Source organism: Lathyrus oleraceus, chromosome 6 (assembly GCF_024323335.1).
Source record: "Lathyrus oleraceus cultivar Zhongwan6 chromosome 6, CAAS_Psat_ZW6_1.0, whole genome shotgun sequence".
NCBI classification, from domain to species: Eukaryota; Viridiplantae; Streptophyta; class Magnoliopsida; order Fabales; family Fabaceae; genus Lathyrus; species Lathyrus oleraceus.
In genome coordinates, this window is record NC_066584.1 from 399,513,085 (window position 1) to 399,533,380 (window position 20,296).

At 37.3% G+C, this 20,296-nt stretch overlaps 1 protein-coding gene across 1 annotated transcript; it reads left to right on the plus strand.

Annotated features, from left to right (window-relative positions):
- Positions 1–16,544: 16,544 nt before the first annotated feature.
- On the plus strand, positions 16,545–20,081 carry LOC127095847 (uncharacterized). The gene has a single exon (XM_051034478.1). The coding sequence runs from the start codon at positions 16,545–16,547 to the stop codon at positions 20,079–20,081; it is 3,537 nt and encodes a 1,178-aa protein (XP_050890435.1).
- Positions 20,082–20,296: the final 215 nt, after the last annotated feature.

Here is a 20,296-nt window from a genome sequence, read left to right on the forward strand (position 1 = left end):
GGAAAATTATTTTAACCATGCATGAGTGAAATAACTGTAACATGAATAAAAGATCCTTCAATGCAAATGACCGATTGATGGGAAGAAAAAATTTAGGATCAAAATCGGGGTACGACAGGTATCAAAACCATGTTGCTCGCCATTTGTCGTTCGGCGAAGTAAGTTAATCTCTGTCATTTTATGTTGAGTCATATTTAATATTAATTATTTATATTTTATAACATATATTATGAATTATTTTTAGGAGAGAGTTCCGAAGAAAGAATTGAATATTGTTGCACATGGTAGCAAATTGATTGGATGGATTTCGCATAGTCTCCCACCGGTGATAGAGAGATGGTTGTCTGATTCTGGTTTATCCTCTCTACAAAGAACTAGTTTATCGAGGATAGATCATAATTTAGTATCAGCATTTGTGGAGAGATGGCATCCAGAAACATCGTCTTTTCATATGTCGTTTGGAGAGATGACCATTACATTGGATGATGTTTTTTGTCCTCTTCATATACCGTGTAGGGGAGATTTCTGTAACCCTACACATGGTTTTACTGATTCTGATTCTATTACTCTAGCTATTAATCTGTTGGGTGTTTCGTTGGAGGAGACAGGTGAAGAGTTTTGTAGTTGTAGAATTGCATATTATAGGTTGGATTGGTTGAAGGTAATTTTTACGCAGCTAGAGCCTATATGATGTTGTTGGTAGGATGCATCATTTTTTCCGACAAGACTTCTACTCTTGTAGAGGCCAAGTATTTATCACTATTTAGGGACTTTCCTGGATGTGGTAGATATTGTTGGGGGAAGTTGCACTTGTCACACTCTATAGATATCTAGGAGATGCTTCCTTTTATACTTGTAAACAGCTTGGGGATATGCCTTTTTGCTACAGGTACAAATATTTTATTTTTATTTTATTTTGAATTATATTAACTAAATTATAATCATTTTAATTGATAATATTCATGTTGTGTAACATTGTTGGATTCATGAGTATTTTCCAACTATTGGCAAGAGAGGATTTTCTAAAATTGTTGGTATTGGTAGTCCACTTCCTAGGGCGATGAAATGGATGTACAAGCAAGACGCACAAAAGGTTGATGAGCTCAAGTCTGTGTTGGATGGATTGACACCCGTTGATGTCGTTTGATGCCCTTTTGAGGATCATAGACATCACCGGCCATTTGATGATATATGCTTGTATAGAGGTGGCTTGAAATGGTATGACACAATTCTACTATACTTATCTGATAGATGTTTGCGTCAGTTTGAATATAGGCAGTACATACCCCCTCCACCTCCTAATGTGGATGTTGAGTGGATTACATATCATGCGAGTGTGATGGATATCATTCGTTCAGCAGAATTCACTACCACACCATATGATGTGGCGTCTAATTACTTGGATTAGTACTACAGGGTATCACATCCTCATTTGGTACCACCACCTCGGGGGGAGGTGAGACAGACCATGATTCCTATCTATGACGAAGGACCGTCAGATCTGATGTTATCATTCATTTCACATAAGTTGCATCGTTATTTACATTGTCACGCGGAGGAAGAGGATGACGATGGTTTTGTTGAGGTCTTTTAAGCACTACGTGTAGCTCAGGGTGGACCGGTACCTCATGGCAGACCGGTAACTAATGATGAATTATGAGACTTATGTACAATTCAGACTTATGTATTATTTTTTACTTATGTATTGTTTTGTAGACTTATATATCTTGATACTTCTTTATTATTTTGTGACTTATGCAATATAATCCAAAATATAACATGAACTCAATATAACATGAAATCAATCGTCAATACAAACCAAAATATAATAATCACATTACAGTTATAATCTAACATATTATGGTCCTACAGGCATAAGGCGTTGTCAATGTTGTAACCATCCAACAGATCCTATTATCCAAGAACTGACAGTGCATCAATTACATTGGTCATGTCACCTTTGATCCCTACCTCTTGTTCACCTTCCATGTTTAGCCTCCTCCAATGGATATGAATAACATTAATTGATATTGGTTCACCATTCAATGTGTATATGCCTAACTCACAAGCACAAAGTAACTCGTATACTTTTCTATGAGTACACCCTAACATTTGGGTGTTTGCACCCACCATGTCAACCCTCAACCACTCTTCAGCAATGTGTCTCAAAACTGCTCTTGATACTTAACCACGCAAATTCCATAAAATGGACTAGTATGTGTGCGCTCAACTTCATAAAAACTCTTTTTAAATGAAGCTCTGATATTTCCAAATTGTACCTTGATATTGCCATTCATAGTCTCCCAACATTTGCACATATCACCTAAATTGTTCTCCAATAACTGCTTTAGTTTCTAATGCGCAGACTTAACCCTAAAAAAATTAACTTAAATCAGTATACTTAATATTAAGATAAACAAACTATGGTTAATTTCAAACACCTTACTTATTAGTCGTGGTGTTATCCAAATGCAACACTTGATTGATCCAAGCTCCAACAAATTTATGCATGTGAGGATTCAACCATGTGTCTTTCACATAATCAAAAAATGGTCTAAAATCCATACATGCATGTTCAAGTTGTTGCAACTGTTGATGGTACTCCACGTCATCATTAGCCCTTACAAGTTCATACCATGGTTTCTCTATCGGCTCTCGCATATAATTCACAACATACTCCTTGCACTTTGGTTTCACATTTTTGTTGATGTGAAAGCGACAAAGCAAATTAACTGTCTTTGGAAATACAATTTCAATTGCTTTCATCAAAGCAAGGTTTGTATCTGTTAGAATCGCTTGTGGTCATAACCCTTGCTTAGTAAACAATTGTTTCAACTTATACAATACCCAACAAAAATTCTTTGTTTTCTCATATTCTATATTGAAAAATACAACAACAAATGTTAACTCAGATGATGTCATACCAACTACTTCAAACAAAGGTTGTTTGTACTTTTTTCTTGTACATATTATCCATAATCAACACACTCGGAAACATATTCAACAACTTCACTAATTCTGGGTGGACCCATAAGATATCTTTCACAACTTTTGACTCATTTTTTTCCTACTCCAATAAATATAATATGAATCCTCTATCAGCTTAAATAAATGTTGCATTTCCGTTATATGACCCCTGGTGTCTTTCTATATCTTACTCTTATGTTTATATATGTGTCTTGGTGGAACATGAAAAATTGTCAAATCAACAATACATTATTGATCATCATCATTAAGTCGACCTTCAAACGAATGACCTTTAAATCTATCTGGTAAACCATAGTTGTGAAGTCCACATTTTATGTCAATCTTCCAACCATAACCATCTTTTGACGGTGTTGACCTATTTTGAATGAACAATCACATGTCTTTGTAGCACTTTGTGTTTTCCTATCTCCTTCTTTGTATTTTTCGCCTCTATCACAATCAAATATAACTTTGTCACATCTTCCTCTCTTGCTAGTTTTGGGTGTCTGAACGGGTTATTGTAACAATCACTCTATTCATGATTCCAACCTCCCTAATACACCTAGTCGCCTCTTCTTGTATATCAAATTTTTCTGCAATTAAGAATATCTCAGTGGTATCTACACATGTTTGGTTTTTATCGCATATCATCAAAGGCATATTCATACTTGCTAAATATAAATGTAACAAAAATTAATAGAATTAAAAATAAAAATAAAAGAGTTTCGAAACACTTCAAGGTAAGATATCCGATTTTAAAAAATACAACACCGGAACACTTACAGAGAAGTTATTCGGTTAATGAAAAAAAAGAACCGGAAAACACTTGTTGAAGTTATCTGGTTGAACTTACGGACCGAATGACTATACGACAAGTTATTCAATTTTGCTAACATAAAAATCTAAAAACATTGCTTCAAGTTTTTCGGTTTGATAAAAATATACCGGATTTTGTCACTCAATATTATCCGGTTCGTGTGATAGGGGGTCTCAAAAATTGTTTTTGACTTTAATGAATAGTAAAAAGTAAAAATTTAAAATAAAATTAACAAAAATAAATTTAAAATATTTTGAAAATTATTGGGGTAGAGGATAAGTGTGGGGTAGAGGATAATTTTTTTATATAATGTTTATAAGTAGTGATAATTTTAAAAGAAATATAACAAAATACTATTTATTTTAGATAAAAATAAGAGTTTGTAAATTACGGTAATATACATTTAGTAAAAATTATAGTCCGTAAAAATTATTTAATGGTAATATACATTTAGTAAAAGTCATAGAGTCTGTAAATATCATAAATATCGTGTCACCGAAAATTGGTTACATTCATTTTTTTAATTGAAAAATGATATTGAATTTTTTAAATACTTTTTGGAAATTGTAGGAGCATAAAAAAATTATTAATTAAAGAGACTAAAATGAAAACAATTTGTCTTGTTAAACCAATTAGAGTTATGGGTGTTTAAGAATGCGTATCGACCTACGAATCTGCTGACCCAAATTGAATTAATTTATAAATCATCCGAACACATTCATTTATGTATGGATATACCCGATTCAATTCCTAAGAACCCATATAGTTTTGGTTTGGATATCGAGTTTGAGTTTTGTAACATGCGGATCCGTTGACCTAACTCATTAATATGATTTTTGTAATTTTTTATTATTTTTATTATTATTTTAAATAAAAATATAAAATTGATATCTCACTAATAATTATAATTTTTTCAATTTCTTTTATTCTCCATCAATAATATTACTAGACCTATATGTTTACCTCTAAGATTAGATCTTTATTTTATTTTTTAACGTGTTTTGTTGAATTTTATATTATTATCAAATGTTATGTAATGTTTATGAATTTTATTATATATTATATAATATTTTTCATCGAATTTGAGTGTTAAAAATGAGTATAATTATATCGAGTTGTGTTAAAAAAAATTAAATCGACAAAAAAATAACATAAAGAAATTATTTAAAACATAACTCACAAACTCAACGCAACTCATAAATAAACGAGTCGATTCATGTCGGTTTTGACAATGACATTGTGGTTTGGACGAAGAACGCAGTCTATTAAAATTTGAACGAATTGGATAATGGATTAAATCAAACCCGATTCAACCCGTGTACACCCTTAATTATAGTGTGTGTATTCAAAACCGCGATATCTTATATACTTATCTTTAAAAGAGGAATCTTAATCACTAAATTATTTAATAAAAAATTAAAAAAAATTATATTTTTAATGACCAAAAATAAATTTTAGCTTTTAAAATAATAGAGTGTTAGCATCACATTGCTTATTCTATAACCCATATTTTTCAAGACACACTCTTTTATTGGTTCAATTCATACGACTTCCTACTAAATTAATTGCTTTTTTTTTACTATTGACATACTCAAATAACAAAATCCCTAGATTGTACTAACAATCTCCAATAACCATAAAGATGGTGTATTTGATTTTTTAAAACACTAAAGTATTATTTATTAATTAAAAATAACTTTCAGTACAATAAAAAGGAAAGCTTTCACTTTAAATTGTGCTCTTGTTAAGATCCAAATATAAATAATAACTTTATTATGGCATATTCTTTTAAGCTAGTCAGCTAAAAAAGTTCAAAGCTAAAACATGCTTACTTTAAAATCATTACGTATCATTCTTACATGACAACTAGTACTTGTCAAACTTAATGGCTTTAATTTAGAGTATTATAATTATTTTAGTAGTGCACCAAAAAGGAAACAACATAAACAGGTTATATCTGTTGTTCACCAACCTCAAGCATACACGTTATTCATTCTGATTCGGATGTCATTGGGAAAAAGTTTGATTCTATATTTATTTAACCAAAAAGAAAAATGTGATATCTTGCTAATTACTTACCTTACTTGCCTATGTAAATAAAATATTGGCCTTTTTTAAGTTTTTCTTTTTAATTTCGATCTTTTGTATATTTTTTATTTAAATAAAGTCCTTGAATTATATTTAGTTTTAATTTTCAAAGTTAAAATTTATAAGAAAATCTATAATGATTTCTTGCAGATTTTAAGCGAGTTGGTTTTAAACGAGTTGCACATGTTGTCTCAGACATCTGATCCAACATTTGTCCTCCTGAGAATAAAATTTTAATTGGCATCAAAGTAGACATCATGTTCTGATTAGGTGAGCTCTAGGGTTCTTATTATGTTCAAGATCGAGAATTTCAATGAAGGAGAAGTAGTTCATAGATCAAAGATTATTTACCCTCCAAAGAATAGAGTCAAAGGAAGTGATGAAGATCGTGAAGACCAAGTAGAATGTAATTTTGAAGAAAAAAAATCTAAGGCTTGATAAAATATTTAGAAAAGTCATGAGCAAACTTGACAAGAGATCTAGGAATAATGTCCCTACTAATGTCAAGAACATTCAGCATAAAGAAAATGACGGTGAAAGAGAAAATCTCAACTACTCCTTCAGGTACAGAAGGATCCAATGTCTTAAATGCAGAGATTTTGGACATATTCAAGCTGAATGCTCTAGTTTTTCAAGGAAACATAGAAAAATCTATCATGTCACTAAGGATAATATAGATGAAGAAGGAGGATTTAATCAAGGAAACAATGTTGTGACTTTCAAACACATGAAAAAGGTTATACATACTAGTGAATAAAATTCAAAGAATAAGTGTATTACTTCTATTTAGAAAATAGATTGCAAAATATCTCAACATCCTCTTAAACATGTGTACTAGAAAACATAATGCAGAATGTCATGTAACATGTCTCAACATCTGGTCAAACATGATTACCAATACATTAATTGTATCTCCTTCATTCCCTTGTACTATTATAAGTTTTATGATAGATAACCATACCATTAACATATGCATCCTTAGTGGGATGAGAAGTCTCAAAGGCATCATCAACAAGTTTGGCTTGGCGAGCCTAATATTATTGTTCATATTGCTTGTTCCTCCTATAAGGTGTTCTCTTGTGAAGATTGTTATTTTGAAAGTAGTTGCAATAGACAGTTGATACGAGAAAGAAACTATGTTACATTTTGTGACAACCATAAAAGAAAGAAATTTGTTAAGATGAAAATGGTTGTTGGCACTGTAAAGCAGAGTGTTGAAGATCATGTTTTAGATATCATGGAAGACATGTTAGAAATTGAAACTAAGCCATGGTACAGAAAACTTGGTGGTTATTGTAGAGAAAGTTGTCATATGTGTATCGATCTCAATATTGAAGAAGGAAATATCTATGAAGTGTGTCAACTTGATAAGCAAACTGAGATGTCGTACAAGATGGTTCAATATCTTACTCATGCTTCTGAATAACCACATATGGGTTGTATAAGACTCAAGTAAGGAGTTGTCATTGAAGGGAAGACTGATGGTCACGCTAGAGGTCCTCCCAACATTAAACAACCAACAGTGGTTCAGAAGAAAAAGAAGAAGCTAAAGAAGAATAATGATTATGGCATAATTCTTCCTATTAGAATTCCTTATCATATGATTGGAGTTGTGATTAACCAAAAATATGATATTGTGTTTGGTGAAGCTGGAACTAGTGTTACTTTTAGTGTATTGAAGTCCAGCTACAGCTTGTATGTCAAGAAATATGTACTAGATATTTCTCTCCACAACATTCCACGTGTTGATAAGTTTGATCTAGTTGTTGGTGGAAATGTGACTGATGTCCCACTCATGCATGGGCCTATGAGAAATCATAATCTCATTCAAAATTATTTTGATGAGGAGAACCATTAAACCAATATGGGAAATCCATATGTTGATAAAGATGTGCTAGACATCATGTCTGACATGTTGATAGAGTATCAAATTCATAAGGAAAATGATGATGTGATCACTGAGAATAATTCTGTAAGTGATGATGAAGATGTTGAAATTGATATTATTGTCACCCATGTTTGTGTTATTAATAACCATGATGAGAAAAGGAAATTTGCATCAAAAGGAAAGAAAGATCATGAAGTAGAAGATGTGGAGAAAGATGTTGAGACATTGCGTGAATATGTGGTAAGTAATGACGAAAGCATATTTATGGGGTGTGTTGTTAATAACAAGGTGTATAGATTATATACCATGGGCACACAATCTATAAATGATGTTCTAACTAAAATGACTCCCCCGTGAAAATGAAGACTTTGATCTTATTGGTCTTGAATTGAGCAAGTTGTTGCAGACAAATTAGGAAACACTATGTTGTCTGCTAAAGAAGATGGAAGTTTATATAATGTTGAAACTTTTGTCTATTTTTGGGTTATCAGAGTGTTACTAAGATTGTCATGTAGTCTGAAGTTTAAACTTTATCATATGGATGTAAAAAAATGTCTCTCTCAATACGTATTTAAATATGGAATTCAACTAGGGTGTTAGTAATTATGCCACTAAAAAAGATGGTGTCATTAAGAAGGGTGGGTATGTGGAAGTTGAAGACTTTCCTTTTGCCAACATAATGAAGAAAATCATGGAAAGTTTAACCAAGTCTCATGACAATGCTACTCAAGAAAAGAATCATGTGGTGAATAATGTGAGTGACATTATTGACGATGTTGTTAATGATTATGTTAGTGTTAACGAGGGTTATATTCCTATGAACAATGAAGTTCATGATAGGTATGGACCAGTCAATGAAGGTGTTACTAAAGATGTTGATATTTGTAAAAGAGCTGATAAGAAGTTAAAGAAAATAGTTGATGGAAATAAGATTCCCACGAATGTTTCTATTGCTTCCTTATACAACATGTATTTCCATTATGAGGAAAGTGTGTTGAAGTGGAAGTATTTGTATCACAAGTGGATAGCCCTTGAAAGGAAATTGTCAAAAGAAACTTTGACATGTGAAGAGGTTTTTTAGCTGCTGGAGGATATCATTGTGAAAGGAAATGAGAATCTTATGAGAACTCATGTGTATGTCGATGACATGACAAACAAGATGGTTGAGCATGTTGTTCATCAAATGCAATTGAGCATGGTATGAGATGTTACCTACTTTCTTGATTTTCAAGTGAGGTAAATGATGGACTACACCTTTGATTCCTAAGGTATATATGCTAGAAGTAGTTACACGCAACTGTTGTGGAGTAACCAAATGCTCAAAGATATCAATAAAGATGTCAACTAGGTTGTTCTTGACAACATGTATGACATATTGGTGACTGAGTTTCTAACTCAGTGGAAGGATGAGCAAGTTGCCATTGTTAATTCTGAAGTAAATAACAAGCTTGTTCAAACAAGTGAATCTGAGAAAAAATATAAAGAAAAAGTCTAGGACATTGTGTCTACCATGAGGAGAAAGGTTGGAGAGAAGATAATTCATATGATTATCACCTTTGCTCACATGAATAATGTGTCATTTCATTCTGAAACAAGTATTCATAAGTGGAAGTATGTTTTTCAAAGAAGGATTGCAGCAGAGAGAGAGAGAGAGAAGGAGGAGGGAGTGAGAGATAAATAAGCTATTGTTAGAAAATAAATCATGAAAGCTACTAGGCTAATGAAAACTATTACTGATGTTGGTCCTTGCTATGAAAAGTTGGTCAATGAGTGTAGAAAGGTGCTTGATAGAGGAAGTGTGTGAAGCTTTCAAATTTTAATTGATCTGGGTAGAAGAAAGGTTCCCTATATTGATAAGATTATGACCAAGGAAAAGGGAACTAAGGAAGAAAAAGAAAGTGCAAACAAGGATGCAGAAGAACTTTTTTAAGCATTATTGTATTATGAACTTATGGAGCTTCATAATGATGCTCAGTTATTGAAGATAATGTTGAATGTTGGATATTGTTAACCCAGGTTGATGAAGTAGATTGAGCTTATATTCCTCATGGGTTGCTGAGTTTCAATTATAAGTTGAATGTTGGGAAGTATGTCTCGGACCTTGTGTCCAACATTTGGGCACCTACTGATGAAATTGACATGGTTTTTGTTGGAAAAGTGTTAGAATTGTGTCACCACAACTTGTTATTGTTGCTATGATTGGGTTGGTGTTCATTGTTGTATATGCTCATATGGTCTGATTATATGGTACATGTTCCCAAAGTGAGGTCTTTTGGCTGATGATGTGTGTCGGTACCCTGAAGTTTACTGTTGTGCTTTGAGTTGGTTATATAATGGCTCTATATCTCTGGTGGTTTTGCTGCTAACTTGATCTGGTTCTGCACTATGATGTTTTGTTATTTTCATTTCCATACCTTTGAAATATTATGGGGAAATGAGGAGAAATGATCATGTGGGACAAGATGTTCCAACATGATCATGTGGGACATGATATTCTAACATTATGTTGTGTGATGTGCTGATCTGATCCATATGTGTTGATCCTGGTATCTTGTTATGTAACAACCACTACTCATGTGCTATTGATGTATGTTGTTGCTACTCTAATATTTGTTGTTATTGTTGTTAGTTTTGTTGTTTGATATGGTGTGTTACTTGTGTTACTTCTTGAAGATCACGTCTTGTAAGCCACATCTTCTAAGTTGTTTTAGCCAAAATTTACCAAAGGGGGAGATCATTGTTATATAAGATTGGATGTATTAGGTAAAATAAAATATGTACAAGATGTGTTTTGGTGTAGAGGCAACACATGGAACACAATGTTCTAGCATGTGTTCTAGCATATGACTTCAGTCTGTTAGCTAGATTTCATGAAGAAATCTGAGCGTGATTGTGTTGCTTCTAAGAATATATGTTAAATCCAAGGTGTTATTAATTAGTTGTAAGCAAGATGCTCAACATATGTTGTGCGGCATATTGGCATAAGGATTATGTTTTGATTATCTTCAGAATTCCGTCACATTTGTTGTGGTGCTAATTTCTTCAGAAGTTGCAGAAATTTGTTTTTGAAGAAGTTTGTGTTGTTAATCTAAATCAAGTTGGAAAATATTTTATTAAATCATTAATATGGAGAATATGATTTAATTAAAAGATTTGGTTTTGATTCAGTCAAAGAAGATTTGATTGGATTTACTTTGAAGGAAGATTTGGTACAAGATTTACTCTACAAAGAAGATTTATTTAAAGAGAGTTATTTGGGATGTTATGGTGCAATGTGTGGAACACAATGTTCCAGTACGTGTGCAAAATCGGCCCCTGGTTCACCATGTCAATCATATTTATTGTTATATTTTAGAAATGCATTTGTACGATTTGTTTGACAACTGTTGAAGATCAAATCAATTTAAATGGAGATTTAAATTTGAATTTGAACTAATTACAAATCATATATTTTGTTCGAGATTTTTATGGAGCAAATCAAATCCAACAACATCTGCTATTATTTTGAATAAAATTATATCAAAAATCCAAAGGATAAAAGCCTAGAATTGTATTGCTATTTAAAGAGACGCAGGCCTCACGTTTGAGGTGTGCTTATTTTGAAGATTCATTGTGTTAGGGATTATCTTTTGATTATTTAATTGTGGTATTTTCATGCACCACTCTAGTGCCTTCATTCATATCTTAAGGCATCGAGTTTGGTTTGTTAGTTGAGTTGTAAAACTCTGTTCCAAGATACTAATTCTATAAGCTTAAGAACAAAGTGTTTGTAATTTGTGTACACCATACTATGTTTCATTAAATTGGCATAGTTGTTAGTTTATCTTAGTTTAGTTATAAATTCAATAATTAATAAAGTTGTTGTTAAAGTTGATCACTAGGGCTAGTGATTAAGATAAAGTGAGAGAGGTTCTCATATTTAGGGGGAGTCCTAAATAGAAAGTCACTAGGATTAGGAAGACGTATTGAAAATTATGGGGTTGACGTTCCTATAAGACTAATTGTACTAATTCAAAGTAGTGAGTTTCATTTCTTAGATAGAATGCCCTTTAGACGTAGGTGTGGGTTCACTAGATTGGGTTACCAATCTCTTGTGTACTTTATTACTTTTCTTATTCATTGTCTTGTATAAGTTAATATGTTATAACTTAGTTGTAAAACTGGTTTTTCTGGTGTACAATGTCTCAGACATCGTGTCTAACATCTTTCCCCAGAATTTGTCATCTGTCATAAACCAGTTGTACATGTTGTCTTAGGCATTTGGTCCAACATTTATCCTCTTGAGAACAAAATTTCATAATCTAACAAATCAATGACTTATGTAAGTGTTAGGTTGTAGGTTAAAATAATGTGTACATAAGACTCATTTACAGTATGTCTTTTACGAAGTAGACTAGTTGTTCAACTTTGTCTTTCTCTAAGAATAACACAAAGCTCACCGACTGGTCAGTGACAAATATATGATAGAGAGGCATGCCGACTATAGAGCATGTCAATATGGGCAATGTGGTCAAGAAGGTTTTCAGGTTCGAGAAAGATTCCTCGCACTCGCTCGTCCGTATGAACTTCTCTTTCTTTTTTACAATGGAGAAGAAATGAAATGCCTTCTCACCTGCACTGGAAAGGAAACAGACCATGGCAACCCAACTCCCTATTAATTGTTTAACCTCTTTAACCCTAGATAGACTTCTCATGTTGATGATGGCTTCACACTTATCTAGGTTCACTTTTATCCCTCTCATGGTTAACATAAACCCTAGGAACTTGCCTACCTACACGCCAAAAAAGAATTTGGCGGGGTTTAAGCACATGTTATACCTCATGACTAACTCCAAGATGTCTTTTACATCTGTAATGTGACTTTCCCCTTTTGATATCTTGACAATCATATCATCAATGTAGACTTTCATGTTACGCCCGATTTGATTTGAAAACACGACATCCAATAAGCCTTTGGTTGATGACTCTTACCTTTTTCAACCCAAAAGACATAACATTATAGTAATGGTTGTGATGGCTGGACATGAATGTTGTATTGGATGCATCCACGTGATCCACCTTATTATGGTTATAGCTTTAATAGGCGTCCATGAAAATCAGAGTTTTGTAACACGAGGATCTATCAATTAGACGACCTATGTTGGGCAATGGATATGGATATTTGGGGAAAATGGCGTTTAAGTTAGTGAGGTCAACGCACATACGCCATTTATTTGATGACTTCAACACCAAAACCGCATTAGCTAGCCAAGTGATACTTAACCTATGTTATAAAACTAATGCTTCTCAGCTTTTGGACCCCTTCATCAATGTCTACTCTCTTCTTCTCTCCCACCTTATGTGTTCTCTTAGAGATTGGCTTCACTATGGAATTAATGGCAAGGCAATGACATACCACTTTGGTATCTATCTGTGGCATGTTAGAGGGCCCCCAGGCGAACAAGTTTATGTTCCTTCTCAATAGGGCGACTGGTTTGTCCACCTCATAATCAGATAAGGAGGCGTACCTCCTTGAGGTCCTCTATGGAAGTAAGCCTTTCGTTCTCTACTTCCAATATAGGATCCTAGTTTTCGACCATTATTTCTACATCTCCTAGTTGTGGGGCGCCGACAACGACGATTTGTTCATTTCTTATTTCCAAACCGTTCTGATAACATTCTTGGGCGATTTATTGGTCCTCATAAATTATCCTAACTCTCCAGCTGGGTAAGGGATGAGGCGAATACGACTTTATGTTTCACCTTGATAGTCTTAGCGTTGGCCTCCAAGCCCAACATTATTTCAAACATTATGTATCCTTTCATCCACACCTATTTTCTCGAAACACCAACTAAGGAGCCTTGGAATGTTCGCATATCATTTGGGTCAAGTTGGAGCCTTATAAAGGCCCTCTATAATAGGACGTTTGCAGAGCTTCCAGGGTTAATTGATACCTATTTTACATCCCAATTATCATATTGTATCGTGATCACCATGTGATCATTGTTGCGAGGGGTGACACTAATGACGTCTTTGCTGAAGAAGGTGATTTTCGATTATGGCTCATTTTTAGTCTTATTTTAGGTTTGGAAGGTATAATGTTTGCCATCAAAATTTTTCTACCATACTTCCAGCAGGAAGAGTTAGATTATCCACCTTTGGCAAAGCCCCTAACAATGGTGTTAAAGGTGATATTCGAACTTTGTTGAGTCATCCTCATGGAAAATATGGCAAAAGTGGGTGAAGAACGATGATGAGTGTGACCCGAGTTAGTTTTATTGGGACTCATAATGGACACCAACTTGTACTTGCTAAAAGTACAATGAGTAACAATCCTTAATTGTATAGGAGTGTCTAAGGATTTTAGGATTGTTGTGGTGTTAGAGCAAGCTCGCGTAGAGATGGTGAAAAACTCTATATATAGGTGATTCTTTAGTAAATTAGATATCTCATATCAATCTTATGACTGAGGTATGTATAGGAGTCTCTAAGGCATGAATCTTAGGACTCAAGAGAATGATTATTATATTCGTCTCTCATGAGCGTAGGAAGTGGAGTTGTTATTTTTCATAATATACTGGAGACCGTGTCTTTCATCTTTGACCGCCCCTTCCATACCGTTATGAGGTAAGGACACATCATTCCCCACATTTTCATGAATGGGCAAGTGATATAACTAACGAGCAAGTTATATGAGACAATAAACGTCCATTGTGATAGATGAATGCATATTGAGATAAATGGACGTAAATATTTGTCTGCCCTTGGTGAGTCTTATGTCACCTCCCATAAATTCTTTGCAAATATATTAGTGTATAAGTTTAATTTTACTTTAAAAAGTAAAACAACCTTATAGCTAGACTTTACAAGTTTTCTTCTTCTTTACACTATATTAAAATTTTATAAATAGCTAGACCTTACACTTTTTATATTTTCTTCTTCACACTATCTTCTTCCTTACACTTTTTATATATATAGCAAATCATTTAAATATATATTTTTTAAATTATTAATAAAATAATAGAGTAACTATTAAATAATTAATAAAATTATTTATTTTAAATTGTTAAAATAGATATTAAATGTATAATAATTTGTATCAAGTGAATAAACTAAAACATTATATATATATATATATATATATATATATAGAGAGAGAGAGAGAGAGAGAGATAGAGAGAGAGAGGTGTTATGAGTTTGATCTCTGGCATTTTTTTATTATTATTTTAAGATGAATAAAAAATATTAAAAAATATTAAATAATTATTTAAAAATTAATAAAAATATAAAAAGTAAAATGAAATTGAAGATTTATTTTTTTCTTTCATTTTTTAATTACTAATTTTTTATTTTATAATTGTTAATTTCTCATTTTTTATATTTTATTTCTAATTTTATTTATTAATTATTAATGATTTTTTGAGACAATAAAATATAAAGATTTCGTTGACAAATTTGTATTAAAAAATGTTCAAAGGAATATTCTTTTCAAGTAATCAGAAACTTTAATTGTATGAAATGGTTTTTATAGTTTAGACAATATTTTTGAGTTTTTTTATGCTTTATTTCATTGATATATAATTGTATTTTTGGTTCATCACTTTTAAGTATTAAAATTGCATTTATTTTTAATTTAGATCTATTTTTTAAATTAGAAAAGAATTTTTAGATTGATTGAGTCGATCATGAATAAAAAGATAAAAGAAATTTGTTTATTGAAAGTGAATTGGACGTTGTTCGAAGTTGAAGTTAGGTGGTGGAGTTGGGGTGCATGGTTATGTTTAATAAAATAGAATTTGTAGTTGGGTTTGAAAGTTGTAGTTGGGTTGGGGTGTTGGTTTCACCTATGAGTATGGATTAGAGGAGTTAGTGTATGATGTTTGTTGTAAAAATTGGGTTAAATTGTTGTTGTTGTATTATGGCTTGCATGTATTGGAATTGGTTGTTAAAAATGGTTGAGATAGTGGGTTGTATTGGGATTTGGGAGTACATTATTGTTGGGTGCCTTGAAAATTTGTGTTGGTGTAGAATAAATGAAAGCTATGCGATATAGAATGTAAAAGTAATAATTTAATAAGGGTCTTGCTAACTTATGTCTTTGGGACATAAGTTAAGGTTACTACTTGTTCCGGACTGGGCCATGACCCTAGGCACGGCACGGCCCAATGCTCGCCAAGCCCACGTCCAAACGGCCATGTCCACACGACCACGAGGACACGTCAGGTGGACGACAGTCCGCCCGACGAACGTCTCCTCGGCCCCCTAAACACGTGTCGGACAGCGAGCGGGTCCTCCTCATACGATCTCCATCCACTCACCGTCAACCCACGTCGCGGGCACCTCAGTTGTGTCGGGCAGAGCCCTAACGGCATCCCACGCACCACGTCACCCAACTCCCCTATATTGTCGCCTTAGGGATAGGGGCAGTTGGACCAGGGGGCAGACTTTGGTCTAGGTCTTAACGCTTCTTACGCGTCCCCTGGCAGCTCCTCCTTGGGCCTAGCTAATCCAGCCCATTAGGAGCCTTGGCCCAGCGCTGGGGGCTCACTATAAATACCCCTTTCATGGCAAAGGGGCAGGTATTCTAACTCACACTCTGATAACCTCATTCTGTACCTTTTCTGACTTAAGCATTGGAGCACCTTGCAGGTACACCCCCCTCTCATTTCATTCTCCGGCCCATTAACCAAGACCGTGGAAGGCCCTCCTGATCAGGTGAGATCAGTGGCGCCGTCTGTGGGAACTAGCTATCCCCATCTTCATCAAACGAGGATCAAAAGCTCATTTGTTTCTGTCCTTCCAACATGGCCGGAGAACAACATAGCGATCACAGCCGTCCCCTCGTCAACTACAACATGGACGACGGCCCGCCATCCCATGAAGCGGACGTTCGGGACGGTCATCCATCCACCCCGTCTCCAGAGCCCCAAAACAACGGAGATGCCTCTCACGCCCACAATTTAGGGGCAGAGACATTTCATCCCATTCCCGTTCCCGTTGAAGGAGACGCCGTAATGATTGCCATGGTGAATGCCCTCAATCAAGCCGGTTCTATGCTCCACCAGCAGCACGAACGAATCACGGCCCTCGAAGCCGAACGACAAGAAGCCCGGCCCCAGCCGGTGAGTAGGATACAACAGCGTTCGGAGCCAACGAAGAAGCGAGGACGTCGCTCTCCCGAACCCTACGCCAGCAGGGCACGCGCCCGTCGTGACGGTGGTCGAGCGAGAACATCACCAAGGCGCGGGCACAGCCCCGACAACAACGAACTGTCTCCCTTAAGGAGCGATGAGGAAGATTTGCATTGCCCCCTATCTCGGGCAATAATGGAGGCCCCGCTCCCCAAAGGCATGGAGAAACCGCCAAACCTAGCTGTGTACGACGGGACTACAGATCCCGACGATCACGTCGACAACGTCAACGCGATGCTCGACTACCGCAATGATATAACCGGGCACCTCAAATGCCGACTGTTCTCAACGACCCTCAGGAAAGGGGCCATGGCCTGGTACAAAAGCTTGGCCCCTGAGTCCATTACGTCATGGAGAGTCATGAGGTCCATGTTCACCCGGCACTTTACAGCTTCCCGTCGTCACCCCAAGACTGAGGCGACCCTTGAAGCCATAGTGCAGAAAAAGAATGAAACACTGCGCTCATACATCGAGCGATTCAACCAGGAAGCTGTCGAGGTAGATACCACCGAGCACATGAAGAAGTATCTCCTCGAGAGAGGTCTCTTACCCGGCAGTGAACTTAGCAGAGCCGTAGGGATCGAGCCTCCCCGCACCTTAAACGAGCTCCTGCATAAAGCCCAGGCCTACATCAGATACGAGGAAAAGCAGGTGGCACACAATGCCCGCAGCGGACGTAACGCTGGGGAGACCGAGCACTCAAAACGCGATGACACGAGCATTTCCCGTCGCAACGGAGACAAACGAAGAGAAGAAAGACCTCGCGAGCTCCGGGAAGGAAGAGGCCCCGCGGGCAGATATAGCGAGTACACCTTACTGACAGCTCCTCGAGAGCGTATCCTCGCAGAATGTATCAACTCTGAATTTAAGCAGGGCAGGGTCAGGTTCCCAAAACCGTCTGCACCAAAGCCCCACACCGACAAATCAAAGTACTGCCGGTTCCACAGAAGTCACGGGCACGTGACCGAAGACTGCGTCCACCTGAAAGATGCGATTGAAATTTTAATCCAAGAAGGGCACCTGAAGCAGTACACGAGGAAGAACGAAGCTCCCAGACACGACGAGCCAGAGAAGAAGAGACCCCGGGAAAACACACCCCCTGACAACTCTCCCTATCAAGTGGCCCTCTGCGTGTCACGACCGGAAGATTTCTTCCTCCCCGAACCATTGCCCGAGGGCAAGATCACTGCACTCAGCCCCTGGGAAGACTTCCCTACCACACTGGTGATATCAGGAGGAGGGACTAACGGGGAATCCGCGGCCCTCTCCGTCAAACGTAAGTTCGACGAACTCCTACTGACTGCCCCCGAGCAGAAAGCGACATTGACAAAATACCGGGGAAAATCCAACCCAATATCCTTCTTCCTGGAGGAACTCCCGGGCGGATCCCCCAACTCGGCCATCCCACTATTGATAAGAGCAAAGATGGCCCGATTCGACGTACGACGCATCCTGGTCGACGAAGGCAGCTCAGTGGATATCATGTACGTCCACCTCTTCAAGACTCTGAAGCTAGACAAGACCAACTTAGCCCCCTACGTCGGATCAGATCTCCAAGGATTCAACGGAGCAACAACCAGACCGTGGGGATATGTTGAGCTCCTCGTCACCTTCGGCGAACAAGAAACGGCCAGGGAAGTCAAAATCCAATTTCTGGTCGTAGACTGTCCGTCTCTCTACAATTGCATCTTTGGACGCCCGACACTGGCCGAACTCACTGCGGTCCCATCCACCGTCCACCTGAAGATGAAATACTACACCAAATTGGGACGTGTGGTCACCATCCATGGTGACATCGAAGCAGCCCGACGATGCTACGACGCCGCAGTAAAAGGACAGGCCGTAGTCAGCACGAAGAGCAACTGCAACAACAAAAAGCTCAAGACCGAGGATCCTGCCCGAGGAGTCAACGCCATCGACCTCGACTGTCGCATCGGGCTGGACGAGACCGAAGAGGGGAGGTTCCCCAAGGAACGCTCTCTCGAACACCCGGTCCGACCAATCCCCGACGGGGAGTTCGAACTCATTCCTCTTGGGGACGATCCGGAAAGGACGGTGAAGATAGGTAAGGGACTACCCGAGGAAACAAGAGAAGAGCTAGTAGCATGCCTCAAAGAGAACTCCGACCTCTTCGCGTGGAATGCCGCAGAAATGCCCGGGCTGGACCCCGAGATCGCGTGTCATAAGCTAGCTGTAGACCGGGCAGCCAAGCCCATAGCACAGCATAGACGCAAGCAATCGCCCGAAAAGGCAGAGGCTGCCGAGCGAGCTGTAAAAGACCTCTTAGAGGCAAATTTTATTTCTGAAGCCCAGTACACAACCTGGCTCTCTAATGTAGTCCTCGTTAAGAAAAATAATGGAAAATGGCGTATGTGTGTTGATTATACTGATCTTAATAGGGCTTGCCCGAAAGATGCTTTCCCCCTCCCTAATATAGACTCGCTCGTTGACAACTCTGCAGGTTTTAAACTCTTGTCCTTCATGGACGCATATAGTGGATACAACCAGATCCCTATGTCGCCCGCAGACAAGAAACACACAGCGTTCATGACCCCAACGGGCAATTACTATTACAACGTGATGCCGTTCGGGCTCAAGAACGCTGGCGCTACATACCAACGCATGATGAACAAAGTCTTCAAGGACGAAATAGGGGACATGCTCGAAGTGTACATGGACGACATGATCGTCAAATCACACGAGGAGATAACCCATGCTCGACACCTTACGAAGGTATTCGAGCAGGCGAGACAGTGTAAAATGAGGTTCAACCCCGAAAAATGCACGTTTGGAGTCCGAGCAGGCAAGTTCCTCGGTTTCTATCTCACCGAAAGAGGGATCGAGGCCAACCCCGACAAATGCCGGGCATTCTCGGAGTTTCCGACCCCGAAAACCAAAAAATCGATCCAGTCACTCAATGGAGTGCTCGCCTCACTCTCCCGTTTCATCGCCAAGTCCGCCCAGCACGCGTTGCCGTTCTTCAGACTCCTTCGCAAAGAGGCTACCTTCGACTGGACCGATGAATGCGAGCAAGCGCTACTCCATCTAAAGAAGGTTCTGTCCCAACCCCGGTCTTATCACGGCCATCAGAAAAGGAAACCCTATACTTATACCTATCCGTGGCAACCGAGGCCGTCAGCGCCGTTCTAATAAGAGAAACCGACGAAGGACAAAAGCCCATCTATTTTACGAGTAAAGCACTCCAAGGCCCCGAGCTCCGATATCAGCGAATCGAAAAGGTCGCCCTGGCCCTCATCAACACAGCGAGGAGACTACGATATTACTTCCTCGCACACACGATAAAGGTAAGGACCGACCAGCCAATCAAACAGCTGCTCGGACGTCCGGATATGGCCGGGAGGATG